At 38.8% G+C, this 20,114-nt stretch overlaps 1 protein-coding gene across 2 annotated transcripts in view; it reads right to left on the reverse strand.

The window, feature by feature from the left end:
- The window catches only part of LOC130557457 (threonine--tRNA ligase 2, cytoplasmic-like), an 86,682-nt gene that overhangs the window by 3,499 nt on the left and 63,069 nt on the right, over positions 1–20,114 (reverse strand). Inside the window, exons 1-12 of one of the 2 annotated variants that reach the window (XM_057339201.1) lie at positions 14,964–15,290; positions 12,649–12,845; positions 12,443–12,557; positions 12,163–12,284; positions 11,906–12,014; positions 11,667–11,731; positions 9,494–9,572; positions 6,582–6,728; positions 6,015–6,113; positions 4,016–4,182; positions 3,638–3,800; positions 1,948–2,085 (exon numbers count right to left, since the gene is read on the reverse strand). In XM_057339201.1, the coding sequence (XP_057195184.1) occupies positions 1,948–2,085; positions 3,638–3,800; positions 4,016–4,182; positions 6,015–6,113; positions 6,582–6,728; positions 9,494–9,572; positions 11,667–11,731; positions 11,906–12,014; positions 12,163–12,284; positions 12,443–12,557; positions 12,649–12,845; positions 14,964–15,050 (1,488 nt within the window). In that variant the 5' untranslated portion in view covers positions 15,051–15,290. Of the gene's footprint in view, positions 1–1,947; positions 2,086–3,637; positions 3,801–4,015; positions 4,183–6,014; positions 6,114–6,581; positions 6,729–9,493; positions 9,573–11,666; positions 11,732–11,905; positions 12,015–12,162; positions 12,285–12,442; positions 12,558–12,648; positions 12,846–14,963; positions 15,291–17,887; positions 20,074–20,114 lie in introns of those variants that run through there. The other variant, XM_057339200.1, reaches the window with a different exon arrangement.

Below are 20,114 nucleotides of genomic sequence, written 5' to 3' on the forward strand. Positions count from 1 at the left end.
TTGTCCTTGTCCTCTTTAGTCCGGATGACATGGCGTCCCAGTTTTCCAAAAAGAACTTCAAATTTTGATTCGTCTGACCACAGAACAGTTTTCCACTTTGCCACAGTCCATTTTAAATGAGCCTTGGCCCAGAGAAAACGCCTGCGCTTCTGGATCATGTTTAGATATGGCTTCTTTTTTGACCTATAGAGTTTTAGCCGGCAACGGCGAATGGCACGGTGGATTGTGTTCACCGACAATGTTTTCTGGAAGTATTCCTGAGCCCATGTTGTGATTTCCATTACAGTAGCATTCCTGTATGTGATGCAGTGCCGTCTAAGGGCCCGAAGATCACGGGCATCCAGTATGGTTTTCCGGCCTTGACCCTTACGCACAGAGATTGTTCCAGATTCTCTGAATCTTTGGATGATATTATGCACTGTAGATGATGATAACTTCAAACTCTTTGCAATTTTTCTCTGAGAAACTCCTTTCTGATATTGCTCCACTATTTTTCGCCGCAGCATTGGGGGAATTGGTGATCCTCTGCCCATCTTGACTTCTGAGAGACACTGCCACTCTGAGAGGCTCTTTTTATACCCAATCATGTTGCCAATTGACCTAATAAGTTGCAAATTGGTCCTCCAGCTGTTCCTTATATGTACATTTAACTTTTCCGGCCTCTTATTGCTACCTGTCCCAACTTTTTTGGAATGTGTAGCTCTCATGAAATCCAAAATGAGCCAATATTTGGCATGACATTTCAAAATGTCTCACTTTCAACATTTGATATGTTATCTATATTCTATTGTGAATAAAATATAAGTTTATGAGATTAGTAAATTATTGCATTCCTTTTTTATTCACAATTTGTACAGTGTCCCAACTTTTTTGGAATCGGGTTTGTTAATCTCTCTCTTATAATAATGAAACTCTCTAACCTGAGAAAGCACATCTGTGTGAGTTTACGAACTGTGTTCCACTTTTCAGCCTACAGTGAGTTTTCTTAAATTGTGTTCAGTCAAATCAAAGTGAGTGTTTTTAAGAAAACATGTTTGTCATCTTGAAACCAAGATTTTGTGAGAATCCCCCAACTAGAACATCATACAAAACATTTTCATACAAACAATTGTGATCAAGCTATCATTGCTTTAAAACGCATATTCATTTTTCTACCCAAAAATCGGTTAAAAACACATCCAGCTACTTTTTTATATCATCTCATATAACGATTATTTAAGATTGTTTGGTAACACTGAAACATGCATTTTCTGCGCTAAATATGGATGGAATTGAATTAAACATTGAAACGCAAAACAAAATGTTAAAATCGTAGTTAAGTCGCTTTGGATAGAAGAAATGTAAACTATTTCCATGTCACAATCATTGAAGCCTGGGCACACGTACTTAATAAAATCTAAAAAACTGTTTTATCTCCAACAAACATTTAAAGTTCGAATTTGTCAGCCCGTCCGAACAAATAGGTTTGATAGGCACAGTCCTCGAAATCCTATTTTCACACAAACTAATATATACTGTAGCAATTCAGAAGCCAAGTCATGTGAAAGACCTTGTACAAAGAACACTAAAAAAATGAATTCCTGTAACACTAGACAGCGACTGACTCACACCCGTTCACATTTCAAACTCAGCAGCTGATTGGATAATTGATTCTCTTCACACTATTGGCTGCATGTCCTCTGTAACTCAATCTACTCACCACATTCCTCACTCTGACCCAGAGCCACACACTAATTAAACCTTGACACGAAATCTTGTCGGTTTAGACATGCCCTACGTTCACATTACTTGTGTCCTATATTGTTTCACCTCATATGTTCATACTTGTGCAGACAGGATGTTACAAATCCCGACATCAAGTGCAGGAAATGCCATCAGGCCCACCCAAACAGCCTCCATCACAGTGGGCATGGCTGGGCGTGACCGGCAGTTGTGAGATCCATTTACCTGTTCGGCACAGTCCCAGAGGGCGGGCTCTCCCAGACAGGGCGTCGGTCGGGTGGAAAGCAGGCAGTGAAAGGAGAAACCAAAGACACGATACACGCTCCTCACGAAGTCCAAACATGCCGTGATTTCTCCCTCCAACTGAAGTGGAGAAAAGACGAAAGAGGAGAAACTAAGTAAACATGCGAAGGGCGTGTATGAGAGAGAATAAACACTGAAGTTATAGAGCTGAATCAGACATGAGGCCAACCAGAAAAACCCAGACGAATGAGTGAGACTCGTTTCTTTACAAAAGGTGGTCAAAGCAAGACATCCATTAGGAGCCTTACAATGAAAACAGACAGAGAAACACTGCGTTTAGGGATGGATGGACATGAAAGAGCTTTTGTGAGACTTTCTCAAGGGAGACTGTGAAGAATGAACACGCTTTCTTTTTATAACTGCAGGAAAGATTTAGAAATGGGGTACAGTTTTTTTGCCACACCTGTCAACAGCAGGTAAAAGAAAACTTAGGGAACATAATGAGTCACATCTGACGTACTTCAGTACGTCATTTTGAAGACTCGAAATCGAGCTTATCACATTTAAAAAAAAATTTTGTATAACATGTATTTTGCTAAAAAGTGAATATGAACTTGTTTTCTTTGCAGTATTTGAGGTCTGAAAAAATACAGAGCATCGTTATTTTGACCTGTTTATTTTCTGCAAATAAATGAAAACAGAAACAATATATATTTTTTTGAAATTTGGGAGAAATATTGTTTTTCAAGACTGAAATTAAATAACTCTAGTTGGGCATCTGAATAAAAAAATAAAATGCTTTACTGTTTTTTGCCCTTCCTGTAAAACAGTAAATGGATAACAACAATAATTATATTTTACAGATACTGGTGGATTAATAACCATTAAAGAAAAATAAAACATGATTTTGCTTATCACAACACTGTTCGTTAAGAACAGCTGTGGCACAACCTTTCATTCAGTGTTGCCAACTATTTTCAATGGAAAGTAGCTAAATGTCGCCAGATGACGTCACGCACTAATTTGCATATCAGTGACACCATCACATTTCGCGTCTTTTGCACGCGCAAGTTCGTTATTTTAAATGTAGACAAGCGGCAGGCGTGCGCAAATAGGGAGCGATGTGCATACGGCGCTGCATCGAGATGGAAATAGTTTTAACTTTCAGCTTATTTGACTAGAGAAAGCGGGGCGGCTCGCGTTTTCCACACGGTTTTAGACCCGAAATGTGAATTGCCCCTAACAAGTGTTAATTTTAGGCTTTGTTTACAAAAGTTATTAAGTTGATCTAACTGGAATAACATCAGCTGTAAGGAGAGCAACTGTTTCAAAACTTACATTCACAGACAGTGTGCTCATATCTGACGACATATTCAGTCGGATGTGATGTATTCAAGCTGTTTTACCCAACATTCTGTGCAATGTTTTTATTTGATTTATAGCTTTCATGTGTTTTGTTAAAATGAAGTGATGTTGTTACTTTCTTTAACTGTCTTACACAGACAGCTACAGACATTTGACAGATTTCTCTTTGCTCCCAAAACTTTTCCCTAAATGTGTTCTGCCATTCCTTTTATTATTTGTTATTATTAATAAGTTGGCAAAACACTTAATGAGTCACTCTGAAATGAGAGAGAGCACAAAAGACAAAAAACAACCAAACACCTGGTACCTGTTCAGGTGTGCAGAAGATGTGTGCGTCATCCTGACAGAAGCGCCTGACTCTGGTTAAACCCCCCAGTGCACCCGAGTGCTCATTACGGTGCAACGCTCCAAAATCTGCCCAGCGAATGGGCAGCTCGCGCCAGGAGCGCACCCTCTGCTCGTACATCACACTACATCACAACAGACAGACGTCACCGTTTATACTTATGAAAAAAAAAAATACAATCACTCAGAAGAATTATGGAAATTATGAGATTTGATTTACGTAACTAGATCACTTATTTGTTTAGTGGTAGGTCATTTAATTGATGGAGTAAATGATTAAATCACAATGTAGTAAGAGATATGTATTCACAATGGACTTCCTGATAGATGGACGACTCACCAGTGGGCGGGGCAGTTCATAGGTTTCAGAGCGAAGGTATGCGGCTCACAGGTCACTGTGAACATATTCTCGCTGTAATGCTCCCAGTGTCCTGACCTCTCCCATAGAGATGTGCTGTATAGAGTCGGGGTCACCACCTCGCTGAAGCCCCGCCTCCTGTACTCACTCTGAAAGAATAAGAAAGTGGTTCATATTACTATTAATAATACGCTACTATGATGGCAAATTCCAAGTGTTATTTTGGCACATGCCATGACAGAGACCGCTACTCTGGGTCATCCTGAGCAACTTCATTCCACAAGGTGAAATACACATGATGGCCACTAAATAATTCTGATATTTGTAATCGTGATCCTGGGTGGTCTTAAATCTTACATGGGTTTTCAAAACCTTCAAATGCACCCTTACCCTTCTAGACTTAGAACACATTTTTACATATTTCTTTGTTGAAAGCTACAAACATCAAGAGACAGTGTGCAAAATTTGGAAATTTAAATTTAACAATCAAACAAATTCATAAGAAATATTTATGTATTTGATAAATGAAAGAATATCTCTTAACAACAATAAACATGATTTTGCTGTTATCAAGGTAACATTCTGATTCTGTACAGGTATGTGCTCCTGACATGTCTTTGGACACTATATAGACGGTTTCAAAGCAACAACATAAACTAGTGTAAATAAGCGTTACAGCGCATGTGCACATTTGTGGACTGCCCTTAACTTCCTGTACACATTCGCAAATAATAGAGTGCATGAAAACTGAGGAAAGCACAGACAGTGCCCCTTTGAGGGCACTGCCCTACAACTGGAATTTACACTATAAACAGTTTATTTTCATGCATGTTACAAGCATGTGTACAGTAGGGCTGAACGATTAATCGAAATCGAATCGCAATCGCGATGTGAGACGTTGCGATTTGCTAATCGCAAGAGGCTGCGATGTGGAAGCGATGTGAAAAATAGCAAACGCGTCTGTTCCAAGCCCGCTTTGAGTGGCATTCTTGCTAACCAACTGAGTGAGCGAACCTCCGTTATGCCTAATCAGCACTGCCCCAGCCAACTGCATAAACGTCCGTCATTAAAAAAACAAACAAACACAAGGCAGGAGAGAGTGTGTGTTATTATGGCATCTGCAGAGTCAGATCGATCATATTAGGCAAATAAATATTAAAGAACCGTCCAATTCATAAGACCGCACACACAGCCTGTGTCACACTCGCACGTCTCTGCCCCGCGTTACGCGTCTCCCGCATCTCGCGGACGAGCCGTTTAAACTTGACGCGCACACATAGCCTGTTTCATACTCGCGCGTCTCCCGCATCTCGCGGACGAGTCGTTTAAACTTGACGCGCACACACAGCCTGTTTCGTAATGACGTTTATAGTACTTGAGTCCGGCTCCACACAGGCATCTGGCAATATGGACGAGGCTTGACGCACGCGCGCACCCTATGTCAACTCACGCCTAGCTCCACGTTTCAAACAAATGTAAATTCTATCTAACTGTTTTGCTAATTTCACTTGGATGAAATTAAACATTCAGCACATTTTCTACTTGTTTTAAAAAATCCCACATACTTAAAAAAATAAAAAATAATAAATCAGCCTATGTAACTATGTCTATGTCACTAATAGTGTACACTGGTATTTGGATTCTATTGGTGTGATGTAATCGGGAAGTTGGGAACCAATTGAACAACAGTAAGCCCTATTTGAATAATGCCCTAAACACACTACAAAAATGAATTTTGTAATGGTTTTAATGGAAACATTTTTTTTGTTTTCTTTGAGCAGGGTAACTATACCCATACTGTGCTCCACACAACAATATTGAGCTGAAGCTTGAATTAGAAAAGTTAAAATCGCAAATCAAATCGCAATCGCAATGTCTGTCAAAAATATCGCAATTAGATATTTTCCCAAAATCGCACAGCCCTAGTGTACAGTATGTTGATCTGGAGGTGAACTGTGCTGACGTGGCATGAGGTTTGTACCTTGATAAAGTCAGTGAGCGTGTTGTATATATGAGCTCCTTTAGGCATGAAGAAACAGCTGCCAGGACTGACATCATGAAAGAAAAACAACTCCTGCATCTGTGATATATCAAACACAGTAAAAAAACATCAATAAACCAACAGCTCCATTCTGAAGCCAGACCCATACACAAAAAAACTGTATTAGGACACATACAATACAGAATGTACTAGGATAATTACTTTATCACATGACAATAATTGTGATATCAATAACTATGATTATTGATACCGTGTTAAAACTACTCACTACTATAAAATATCATAAATAATCCAGTGGCAGTAATCTAGTTTTGACGTCATGATGGATGAATTAGCTTCTCTGCATCTGATAGTGACAGCATATGATGTAGTTTAGATATATTGGAAAAACGCGGTTTTACAGGTGTTGGCAACATGTCTACATTTAAAATAACGAATTTGCGCGAAATGTAAACAGCCCTTTAGTCAATGCAGAGGTATGTTGAATCATCTGAATATCACTGTTGTCTCGTGACTCACAAGGACTTCCTCTGCACTAAACCTGACCTTGCCGATTCGCCTGTGATCTCTCTTCCTGGCCTCCTCCTGTTCTCTTTCCCACTCCTCTCGCTCTCTCCCTCCTGGAAACGCCACGCCGATCATCCTCATGATGCCCGATGCCTCTGTTGAACCAGACAGTGTTACTGGAGATACCTGCAAGAAAGCAGAAATAACAAAATTAAGACAAGCTCGTTTGTATGTTTTAATCATTGAATGTGACAAAAGAGTGAGACTCTAGCAGACATTTGCTACGTGTAGCAAGTTCAGCAAGTAACATGTTGCCTTAACAGGGGGAAAAAAACAAAAACGTGACAAAAAAGCTAAATAAAGTATTAATGGAACACATCAAAATCCAAACTGGCCTGAACACACACAACCAGACCACCAAGCACTTTTGAACTGAAAAAAGCTACAGTGGAACAAAACCGAGTTATAAATAAACCTCCTATCATTGTGTCATAATCATAAAAAGAATGACTTGCTGTGAAAAGGGAACAGAGAGTGTTAAAGGAGAAGAGAAAGAAAAATATTTAACACAGCGTATGGGAAACAGTGGAAAAATGCAGAGGAAATCGTGCAAAAAGAATATAAACACTGTTGCACCGTTTCTATTACGACATAGGGCAGGAGGATGTGACCTATGGAGGACTAAACCTGCAAAAATTATAAATAAATAAATGTATAAATAAATAAATATATAAACGAATAAATGTAATAATATGAAAATAAATAAAGGAATGAATGGTTTGATAAAACAAAATAATTCGTTTTAGCTATTATTGATCTTAGCTTTAACTTTTCTTTTCATTTTTTAAATTGATTTATTATTCTTTTGTGTCCATTTTTAATTATTTTTAATTATTATTATTTTTTATTTTTAGATTATTTTATTTATCATTTACTTTTATTTTTATATTTATTTATTTATACGTTTATTTATTTTTATATTTATTTATTATCGCATGTATTTATTTCCACTTTTATTTATTTATTCTTGAATTTATTCTTACTTTTCTGTGTCTTGTATGATAATTAGATGGGTTGGTCTTGCCTACTATTGGTTCAGCGTAGATTGAAGCGTTTGATCGATTACTCTTGACTTGTTTTGGACTAACGTCACGTCACTCACTGATCGTTTGCTTCGTGTATAACGTTAAGTAACTATGGCGGGCGCACAATTAGCTAGAGAGTTACAGCATTTAGCCAATGAAGTCGATAACCATGCATCAAATGACTATGTGTCATTCAGATTAGATGCATTTATTGAGGATTTATTACAGATTGACGGAGAGATAAATGACAAAGTTCTTCAAAATCTGTGCGAGTCAGGGGGTGCTAAGGTGGTGACCAAGTTCCGGTTACAGGTCCTCTGCCAAAGAGGTGCATGAACGACCTCAGCAGATTCGTCGATTCTGAAAGCACAAGACGACTTGATATTAAGATGTCTAATAAACACAGACTTTCTTGTTACATGATTTTGACATTCTTGTTAAGATTGCAAATTATTGGTATGATCGCCCGTAACGGCTGAAGCGAGGTGAAAAAATAAATAAAGCGATTTGACACGGGATTCGTACCCATACAATAAAGCGAGGCAGCGTGTCACTACGGTAACAATCACACTAAGCTATTTCGCAATGCTAGCTGCTGCGGATCTTTGCAATAATATCAAGATGTCACACAACAATATGCAGCTGGATGAATCAAGGGAATATGCCCGTTTTAACTTGTGACCTCTGTGTTATTTATCTCTTATGGAATGTAGTTTACGAGTACCGTTTAGTAACCACGTCTTTTTAGAAGGAATGGTTTCCATTTGATGGCCCCTGTAGTGAAAGAACGATGCTCATTACTACCGTGTTAACTTGTGACTTAAGTTCACTATGTCTCAATTCATTTACATTATGTTACATCATGTTACATTAAATCTTTACGCTTTTTCTAACCGAAAGGCTGCTTATAACTATCACTTTGACAAAGCGTTAGCTTGCGACTTCGGTTTACAAGCTCATCTGTGTAGTTAAACCTTATTACATTTTGTGCTTTATGATTTTCACCAGTTGAACTGTAACACCACCATAGCACCCTCTGACTCGCACAGACTTTGAATGTGCTGCAAAGAGGCTAACAACCGAGGGAGAACTTTGTCATTTATCTCGCCGTCAATCTGTAATAAATCATCAATAAGTGCATCTAATCTGAATGACACATAGTCATTTGATGCATGGTTATCGACTTCATTGGCTAAATGCTGTAACTCTCTAGCTAATTGTGCGCCCGCCATAGTTACTTAACGTTATACACGAAGCAAACGATCAGTGAGTGACGTGACGTTAGTCCAAAACAAGTCAAGAGTAATCGATCAAACGCTTCAATCTACGCTGAACCAATAGTAGGCAAGACCAACCCATCTAATTATCATACAAGACACAAAAAAGTAAGAATAAATTCAAGAATAAATAAATAAAAGTGGAAATAAATACATGCGATAATAAATAAATATAAAAATAAATAAACGTATAAATAAATAAATGTAAAAATAAAAGGAAATGATAAATAAAATAATCTAAAAATAAATAATAATTAAAAATAATTAAAAATGGACACAAAAAATAATAAATCAATTTAAAAAATGAAAAGAAAAGTTAAAGCTAAGATCAATAATAGCTAAAACGAATTATTTTGTTTTATCAAACCATTCATTCCTTTATTTATTTTCATATTATTACATTTATTCGTTTATATATTTATTTATTTATACATTTATTTATTTATAATTTTTGCAGGTTTAGTCCTCCATAGTGACCGTCCTCTGTCACGCTATGCAAACCACATCAACACAACAAACACATTCAGCTAAACTAAACATGATGAGCAACACAGAAGGGCATTAGGACCCAGCAAACACAGAGCGTTACCTGCAGCATCGTAAAGGCGTTCAGGAAACCTGTGTGTGGAAGGAGAACTCCTGAACACACACCAATACTGTCCCCACACCTGAGAGAGAGAGAGCGAGAGAGAGAGCGAGAGTTCTCTAATTAAATGCAAACAACTAAAATGAAACAGTAAGCAATTGAAGGACGAATAACGGCGAGTAAAAATGAACAGTTCACCCAAAAATAAAAATTCACTCACCCTCGAGCTGTTCCAAATCTGTATAAATGTCTTTGTTCCGATAAACACAGAGAAAGATATTTTGAAAAATGCTCGTCACCAAACTAGGGATGCTCATATTGACCGGTTAACCGATTGTTCAAATTTTGACCTGTTAATACTATCAGTTAAACGATTCAAAAGGTATGTTTATTTTAAGTTTAATAATATTAATAATATTTTTTTAATAATAAAAATAATTTCATAATACGTTTTTAAATGACTATTAAATCGTACATGTTTTTAGTTTTCTGTATGGTGAAAGAAAAACATGCTAAGCATTAACTCACGGAGCGTGCAGACGCGTTCGACTAGGTGTAAATGCCCTCCGAAACGTTTTCGACACAGATTAAAATCCGATCACGCAAATCACTTGACGAAACAGGACACGTGTAATTCATCTGATTGTTGAGGCCACATTTGTCAGGGCTTTACTCCTCCAAACGGAGTGCCACTGGCAGCCTTGCTCAAGCTCAAGTTCTTCGTTTTAGACACGGGACAATCGCGCTCACAATGCGCTGTGACATTCTCTGTCTTCCCGACGTGTCTACGGCTCAGCAAAGCTAATAGCGGAGCTACTGCAAGGGGATTTCGGTGCTAGCCATCAATTTATCCTTTACATGAATTTATCTCATGGATGCTTAGCATCGGCTGCCCGTGCGCTTTGGAAAGGAGAAGAAAACGGCGCGACCGGTGGTTTCCCTGCCTTCTTTTAGACGTGACGTAAAAATACGAATGTGAAATATGAATAAGTAAAAAATAATGTTTGTATTTTGGGTGGTATAGCAGATCGGATTGATATGTGTTTAGCTAAGACTTGCTGGTGGAAAGCAAATGTGACGCGCTTCCCGAGGCGTTATCTCTACATTCCCGGGACATCCGTGCCATCTGAAAGGGTGTTTTCTGCCGCGGGTCTAATTGTCAACAAGCTCCAGACTGTCACCACAACACATAAACATGTTACTTTATTAAATAAAAACTCCAAGCTTTGGATTGAGGTAGGCCTGCTATTTTTATGTGATGAAAAAACTTTCTGACGTAAATAAACTTTGCCGGTACTACTGTTTTCGTTTTGTCATAATTTGTTATTTAATTCAGTTTTTTTTCTTGCTGTTTATTTTATGCTTTGGATTTATATTATTTTAGATTTTCTCCATTGTCCAAAACTCCGCAGGTTCGTGAAAATGTGATAATATGTGAATGCAGGTGCTGTTGTTGATGTATTCGTTATGCTGCTGTTTGCATGTTAAAATAAATCTGTGAAAAAATGTTTGTATATTTAACGTGTCACAGACCCTCGTCAACTGTAGCTGTGTCTCATTTCGAGGTCTGCGTCCTATGGATGTCGCATGCGAAGGTGTATGCGGCGGACAAACGCGACCTCCGGAGGACGCAGCCTTCGAAATGAGACGCAGCATGTATTTTTTTATTCCAATTTATTATTAGAATCTTATCGGTTAACGGTTAATGTTCGGATAACGAGTGTCGGCTCTTGGTTAGGGAAATTAACCGAAATGAGCATCCCTACACCAAACAGTTCTTGGCCACCATTGCCTAGCATAATAGAAAATATTGCAAAAGCGCCCCAAAACTGTTTGCTTTCTACATTCTTGAAAATATATTCAACACAAAAATATTTATAAAGCAATTTTTCCTACTATGGTAGTCAATGTTGGCCAAGAATTGTTTGGTTATGTATACAGATTTGGAACAACTCGAGGGTGAGTAAATGATGACAGAATATTTTAGTTTTGGGTGAACTATCCCTTTAAGCAGGATTGTAAATTGTTTTTTTTTAAATGGGCGGAGCTTCCAATTGCGATGTCATAAATCAAATCCAGACAGTACGATTAGACATTTACACTCCATTTTGCAGATATCTTTATCCAAAAAAATATAAAACCCATGACCTTGGTGATGTCATGTAAACAAAAAGACCTGTAGAGAGTGACTGTGTTTCCCATTATCTGTTCTTCAGCCAGCTGGAGTCTGACGGCGCTTTCCTAAAACCACACAAAACACACTTTTTGAAATCTCGTAACTTCTTTAATCTATGACTCCGTATCTATAAATCTAAGTGCAAACCCAATGCAGACAAATTACAAAAACAAACAAGAAAAATGTTCACATCTTATGAGACATATAAAAGCCATTGGTTGGTTGGCAGGCAGGCTGACCTGGAAGATCTCCCTCAGTTCCTGTACAGTGACCTCAAGCTTTGTGATGGGCATCTTCACAGCTGCCATCTCTTTACACCTCTGTTCCACCTCCATCAGAGACAGATCACTAACAAAGAAACAATTATTAATTTAGCAGGTGGTTTCATGCGACTTACAAATAAGGGGGCATTTAAAATGTTGCCCATTTAAACAGACCAAGAATAAACAACATAACAGACTGCTGAGTCACACATCAATGGTTAGAGGGCCTTTACTTCTTCTGGAGCAGATAATCACAGTAGAGTCCAGTGTCTGATGTTCCCTCACGACACACTTCAGCATTCAAGTGATTCTCCATCACGCTGGCTAAAACACACGCTCCTGTCTGCCAAACCACCTACAGCAGAGCATATAAACACTTACAGATGCTCTCAAGGAATCAGGTTTAGTTCTTAAATAACAGTATGTTTCATAGTACAAACTCTGTAAAAAGATCAGGGAAAATGTAATTTCTCGTGATATGACAACTTCACAACAAAATCACAAATGTCATACCCGTCTCCCTTCTACTGAGTCAAAGCCCAGCAATTGCAGTTCACAGTCCGCCACAAGAGGGCGACCAAGCTCCCACAACTCCCCATTCACTCTGCCCACAACTGCACCTTTAATTCTGTAAAAAGAAACAGATTATTTCATAACAGACTACTACAAACAGTCTAAAGCACTTCATCACACAGATGAGTTTGAGCTTATGTCGTTACCGTTGATTCTGGGCAATCTGTAACGGTGTTGTCATCCCTGCTGACCCTATCATTGTTTTTCCATCAGCCAATCGGATAATCACATTTTGGCCAGGTGCTGTGGGATCTCTGGAACCAGCTTCAGTTATTGCCACATGTCGCTCACATAAAGACTTGAAAAGCCGTAACCGTTCTGCAAGGCTGGCAGATGGCTGCAGCTGGAACACACAGAAGATATGTGTGAGACTCAACTCAACTTTATTTATATAGCGCTTTTTACAATTTTCATTGTTACAAAGCAGCTGTACATGAGACATATTGACTACAAGCAATACAATTAAAGTTATACCTGTAAAAACAAGAAAAAGGTGAAAACACAGTCGCAGATACTGCAAACTAGAGATTACCCATTAATCACTGTGCAAATTATAACAGCCCGGTTTCACAGACACGGTTTATCTTAAGCCAGGACTATGCCTTAGTTGAATTAAGATATTTATGACGCGTTTATAAAAATGCCTTAGAAGAATGCATTACTGGTGTGCATCTTGAGACAGAACAATGATACTGATGTATTTTAAGATATTTCTGGGCAAGTTATATTGAGTTAAGACAGGTCGCACATTCATTTTAGTCTGGGACTAGCCTTAAACCTAGTCTGTGAAACCATAGGCTCAGTTTCACAGACAGAGCTTAGTTTAAGTCAGGACTATGTCTTAGTTAAATTAGGATATTTAAGTAGCTTTTATAAAAAATACCTTAGTGAAACGTTACTAGTGTGGATCTTGACACAAAACAATGACACAGACACATTTTTAGATATGTCACAGTTATTTTCAGTTAAGACTGCTCAAACTTGCATTTCAGTCTAGGACTAGGCTCAAGGTTTGTCTGTGAAACCGGGCAATAACGCTTATACACAAACTGTGTAAACCTTTGGAGTATCAATCCCGTTATGCCTACCAAACGTAAAAGATAAATGTGAGGAAAAAGAAAAAATACAATTCAGAAACAGTATGAAACACTGCCAGTCTCAAAACCACAGGAAAAAAATTAATATGAGTTTATTTGCAAAAAACAATGAAGTCCGTTAAAAATATACAATTTATATGTTTTTTTGAATGTTATCATGTTTTTATTGTTAGTTAGCTGTATTTTTTAGAGTTATTATTACTTAACCTAGGCCCGGTTTTACAGACAAGGCTTAAGGCTAGTCCCAGACTAAAATGAATGTTTGACCTGTTTTACCTGAATATAACTTGCCCAGAAATATCTTAAAATATGTTAGTACCATTGTTTTGTCTCAAGATGCACACCAGTAATGTATTCTTCTAAGGCATTTTTATAAAAACAACATAAATATCTTAATTCAACTAAGGCATAGTCCTGGTTTAAGATAAACCGTGTCTGTGAAACCAGGCCCTAATCAGTTTGATTTATATTACTTGGAATAAACAATAAAAAAACATGATTTTTTATTTTTTTTATAAACCGAGTTATCCGTTTTTACAAATGAACTCTCCATATACCACTTATTGTGAAATTTTTAGGAGAAAAAAATGAATTACTTTGTATTTGTGAAGTTCCTGAATAGAATGTATACAATATATACTAGTTATATTACAGTTAACTCATAAGAGAACTTTCATAGAGCACTTTGAATATTCACTTCAAGTCAAAGTCTAGACACACCCACTTATTGCTTATTATTACTATTATTCTCAACTGTATAAAATAGTAAAGTCATAAATTCATGATAAAAAAGATGGTGTGGGAATTATGTAGCTACACCCTGCATTATGGCATTATTTTTGAATATTGTTGGCTGCTTATAATTTTTCTAAATATGAATATTATATAAAATATAGCAAATGATATAGCAATTACACATATACATACTTTATATCTGTAAATAAACAAAAATATAATTTAAGAACTTTAGCATAAGACAACAAAATGTAATACAATGTGTTGAAACATGACTGTTAGTGTTAGTTACGTTAGTTAAAGAAACACAAAAGAGTGAAACTTAATTTAACTAGTAAATTAAACCCCCCACACACGCGATTACTAGAAAGGAAATAACTCCGTTAGAAAGTTGCAGAAGCCAGGGCTTCATCACAATTTTATATATGACATATATATTACGCTATTACTCTTTGATCATGTGTGAAACACTCAATGTTGATCACATAAGAAATGTTTGAGCATAACGCTGACACTCCAGACTGCTGTCAGTGTCAAAGCATCACTTTACTGTTGCTGCATGTTACAGCATCTGACATTCACACACACATAAGAGCTCTTCATGTTATATGTACATAATCCGCGCAGACCTCGCTGCTGTACCGTCTGCTGCTCCGGACCACTGCTCTCACTGCCGCCTGACAGACGGGCCATCTCAACAACAACGGTAACACCATTTTACACTCAAAGACAATCCCTAATTTCTCCTCAAAACATCAAACGTTATCCTCGCTCAGAGGGCCGCCATTTTACCGGAACGATTACATCACGACACACCGAGCAACAGGATTCGCAGAGAAACATGTGACGAGTCCAGAAACAACCAATGACAGAGGACGCCAATAGAGCGTCATGCGCAACTCCCTAAATGACACCTAAATGCACTGGCCCTCCCTTCCTCGGTTAATACACAATGCATTTTAATCACACAAACGTTTACACATCCCTTAAAACAGTTACTGTTTATCAACGATGCACTACGTCGATTTCTAACCAAAAACGTGAGTTAATGTATGCAGAGTAACAAGCCCAATTTAAATATTGTACTTTTAACATATCTGACTGCATTAACCTGTTCTGCGGTTGAACTGGAAAAATCTCTGCGGTACGACATGAACACACAAAATGCACACAATTCGTAAATCGAGAGAGTGATGCCAACAAAAATTCGAGCGTATCACCACACACGTTTGTGTAACCGAATGCGCTTCACAGGACTTCAAATACTATCAGTTAAAGTGTCTGCAAGGAAACGCAATTTCCAAATTTAGATGATTCGTAAAATGTTTGCGAATGACAAATATGTCAGTCGAACAGGTAAAACTCAGTATGTATACAATAAAATGCTTACAGTTTCTCCATGACCAAGATAACAGAAGGAATCTGAATATCAGTACAATTAAATTGCATCACGGTGGTACTTACAGATGCATTTACGAATAGCACAGTTTCAATAATCGAATGGCAAGATTAGCTTGACTTTGGGTTGAGGATAATATATCCAGTCTCTATTTGAAGATCTAGAAGTTAACCAAATGTTCACAAATGTGCAACTCTTATATCAATGCAATCCATTTGCCCTCGACTACAAGTCAAATACTGTATACAATACAGCATCTAACGTTAGTTCTATATTACAATTGTTTGATTATATTCAGGGTTGTCACAGAAAGTGAGGGAGACACTTGTGCTCTGATTCAGATATGCAGGCTTTGTGAAGATTGACATATATGACTATATGGGCCGATTATGTAGACACATCCAACCATTTTAAATAAGAATCCAATATAATAACTGTAAACGTAATTCACATCATGGAGGTTAGTGTTGTACATAATATTTCTTAAATATAGAGGAATTTGCAAAAATAAAAAAGTAGTACTTGCAGTTGTTAAAGATTTGATTGTTTAGTATCATTATTACACAGTTTACCATCAACCCTTTACACCAAACCAAAATCTACAGTTGTAACAAACTGTGTATTTCCTAAGAGGTTAAAATCACGAGTTGAGGTTTACTTTCTCTTTACTTTTTACCAGCCATAATGGCGTTGTAAAAATCTGTTGTATGAGAAACATTTAATTGTTGCAGAACCAAGAATAGTGGCTTATTATTAGGGTTTTGGTATTCTTTTCCCATTTAGCATGAAAAAATCCACATTTGTCAGATGGGTTGAACACTAACCTGTGGTGAGATTATAGTGACCACTGTTACACTTCTGCCATAATAGATAATGTAACATTAATGCATGTGTCAGATTAATTCTGAATGTTTGTGATAAACAAGCAATAAAACAAATATTGTTAAATAAGTGTAAAGGTCTCTTAAATGCTCCTTGTGAAGAACCCTCTAAAGTGAATGCGAATGTACAAAAGACGACACCATACCATGCTCCTTAAATAATCAACGTTTCAGCATTTCAAGAAAAGAACTAGTTTTTCTTACACAATGCATAAGCACTACAACAATGTACAGTTTATATTCACAATTAGATTGCGACAAGTCACGCTTTTGCTTAATAGCAGTGTATCTACATTGCAGGATGTTCTGTGTGCTGTAGCTTTACAAACATTGCAAAAGTGACATCACAATCTGAAGATGCAATCCATGATAGTGTCACTCTTGTGTCTAGAACACTCACAAACTCACAATTTGAATCATCTGAACATGATGTTTTAAACGTATGGTCTTAAATTGAAGAATGGACCGATTTGAAATTTGAAAAAAAAAAAGAGATGAACAATCAGATATAGTGCAGAAAATTAATGAATGAAACCAAACAAAACTTCCTCAACTACCAAATGAAGCTATTTAAAGCTGTTTGTTAACATATGAAACACATCTAATCAGGTTATAGGACTTAACAGGAGAACATAATAAATAAAAAAAGGTACATTTGTTCTTGAATAAAGCATGACACCACCTGTAAAGACAGTCTTCTTCCTTTCGTTCACGTTTCCAATCACAATGCTTTTATTAATAAGAATACATGGAAGAACTATTGAAAATAAAACGCAAGATGACTATTGAAAAGCACTTTGAACAAGTGAGTGGCTATGCTATTAATATTTTAACTTTAACTAAGGAAATTGTGCCAAACTCTTCACATCTTGGTGAAGGCTGACAAAGTGGTTGCAAGGAGCATAAAGGTCACTACAAGCCATCATGGTTGCCCAGTTACTGTATTTAGTCTACAACAATAATTTAATCACTCAAGAAAAAGAAAAAAATGCGAATTCACTGGCTCACTTGCTCACAGTGAGAGTGTAACAGAGGTTAAACAGACGAAATACAGTCCTCTGTGACCTATCAACAGCAGAAAAGTGTTTAACATTGGAAACCACAGAAAATCAAGTGTTATAGGGTGAGAAAGTAAAGGAAAAACAGTTACTGGGAGGAAAGACTCGATACACATTTCTATTTACAAATTGTCAGGTTATCTGACCACACACACCCATGCAAACCACATTCATTCTCACAAATTACACCAAGTGGAACTGAACAAGATAACCACCTTTTGATTTCCTTCATATTCCACAGATGTTTCTGGATCTTCGTATTCTCCTCCTAGTTCATTCCTAGACTACTTGAAAACGTTTCTTCCTCTTACAGGGGAAGTGCTGTAACATGTGGCTGCTCTCGGGCTTGGCGTATTGGCTCATTTCTACGTACATGCGGTATAAGTCTCACTCTGCAATCCGCAGGTGATGCTAGCTTGTACTGCACTACCTATGGCAGGTTGTGTAGAGTGTTTAGCACTCATTCTAAGCCACTAATAACGAGGGGGCATGAATGGTCTTTTGGGTGTGTTAAAAGGGCCTCCACCGAAACCGGCAGCAGGGCGCTTCGCACCTGGCTGTAGGGAATCCCGATTAAGGGAAGATGGTGTCCCTCTGGAAAAGTGAGGAGACCGAAACGTGCGATGCTGGTTTGGGAAGTGCAGAAAGGGCTGAGGAGAGGACGGGCGGCGGGGTCTTTGATTTGGGGTGTTGACAGATTGGCGGCTGGGGATAGACAGGAGTGGGCGTGGTTCTCCAGCTGGAGAGGGAAGAGTAGGTGTGGTTGGGGTAGAGGGTGACGGTGGGGTGGGGCCCTCTCGAATTCTGCCCAGGAGTGGTGGGGGAACTCCAGGGGTTCCAGGGCGATGAAGAGGTGGGGCGTGGTGCAGGGAAAACTGCTCTTTTACTGTACCTGGCCGAGGGGGTTCACCTAGTAAGGAAGAGAGTTGGGACTTGTTGCCCCTTGAAAGGACACTACCACTACTGCCAACCCCACGCTCCATTCCTTCTTGACGGAGATTATGGGGTGGAAAAGGTAGAACACGATCTATGGGTACAAGGATGCCACCAACCATGACGGTGGAGGTTGGGGAGAGGGGGAAGTCTCTGGGAGGGGGTGGGGCTTGTGGGATGGGTGGTGGTGGGGGTGGTGGAATTAGAGGAATGGAAGGGGAGGAAAAGAATGGAGGGTGGTGCTGATGAATGGCATGAGTAAGAGGAGGTCGGATAGGGTCTTCATTAGCATACGGCGGAGGTGGGTACTGCAGCGAAGGTGGAAGATGAGTTGGAGGAGGTGGATGGGGAGGAAGAGGAGGGGCCAATCTTAACTTCTCTGAATTCTCAGAGCCATGGCTGTCAGATTGGTGTGGAGGTGGTGCTTCCATAAACTCCTCCTCTTCATACCAGGCTCCACCCACTCTAGCACCAGAACTGCTCCCTCTCCTCAAGCCTCTTCCAGTCACGCGAATGCTTTCCACCGTTTGGATGCGGTTGCCATAATCGAGGGTCTCGATTGGCGCCCCCTCATTGGAGGTTGAAGAAACAAGAGTCTCAATGCGATGGTAGGGCTCTCCATTATTAGCAGAGGTTTTCGTCTCCATCCCATCCTCACCACCACTTGGTTTGCGGGAAGCTGCACTTTTCCCACTAGAACCGTCCGTCTTTCCCTTTATTTTCTGATCTTGCATCGTGGAAGCTGATGTAACGTTCTGTCCTACTATTTTTCTCTTCAGCACTTCTTCTTTGGTTTTGGTCATGGCCTTAACTGGTTTAGCAGCATTTGGGCTGAAGATGGCAAGTCTGGAGGATGGTGGTGTGCGGTAATCTCTGTCTTTCCGCTCATTCTCTCGTGGAGTGATAACAGCATCCCAGGGATCATTGTGATATGCTGTAGGTGAAAGATTTTGATCTCCAGGTAACCCTGCACTTTGAGGGTCACTGAGGACATGGGGTGTGTCCATGATTTCATCCTGGGTAGGGGTGCTACCGCTTTCATCTCGGACAGGGGTGCCATCCAGGTTATCCCCACCGACAAGAAGTGGGCTATTGCTTCCCACATCATCCAGGCCAAGCCCAAGTGCGCCAAAACCAGGATTTCCCTGAAGGAAACTGTTGATCTTAGACTCCAAGCTGGGCACTGCTGGAGCAGAAACAGCAGCCTCTCTTGCACTTTGTGCCTCCTTTTCTTTCCTTTCTTTTTCGCGTTCCTTTTCTTTCATCTTCTCCCACTCTTTACCTTTCTCTTGCTCAGACTCTCGCTTGAAATTGTTGCTCATGGGCTTCGGTGTTGTTGGGGTGGTTATGGGGGAGGTCACTGTTGGAGCAACAGTTGAAGTGGATGAAGAGGATGTGGATGAAGAGGGGAGGGCGTCTGTAGTGCTGAGAGAGCCAGAACGAGCTGAGGAAAGGAGAGAAGATAAACCTGCAAGAGAGATTAAACATATCAAAAAGTTTGTTTAAAAA

This window comes from Triplophysa rosa, linkage group LG8 (assembly GCF_024868665.1).
Source record: "Triplophysa rosa linkage group LG8, Trosa_1v2, whole genome shotgun sequence".
NCBI classification, from domain to species: domain Eukaryota; kingdom Metazoa; phylum Chordata; class Actinopteri; order Cypriniformes; family Nemacheilidae; genus Triplophysa; species Triplophysa rosa.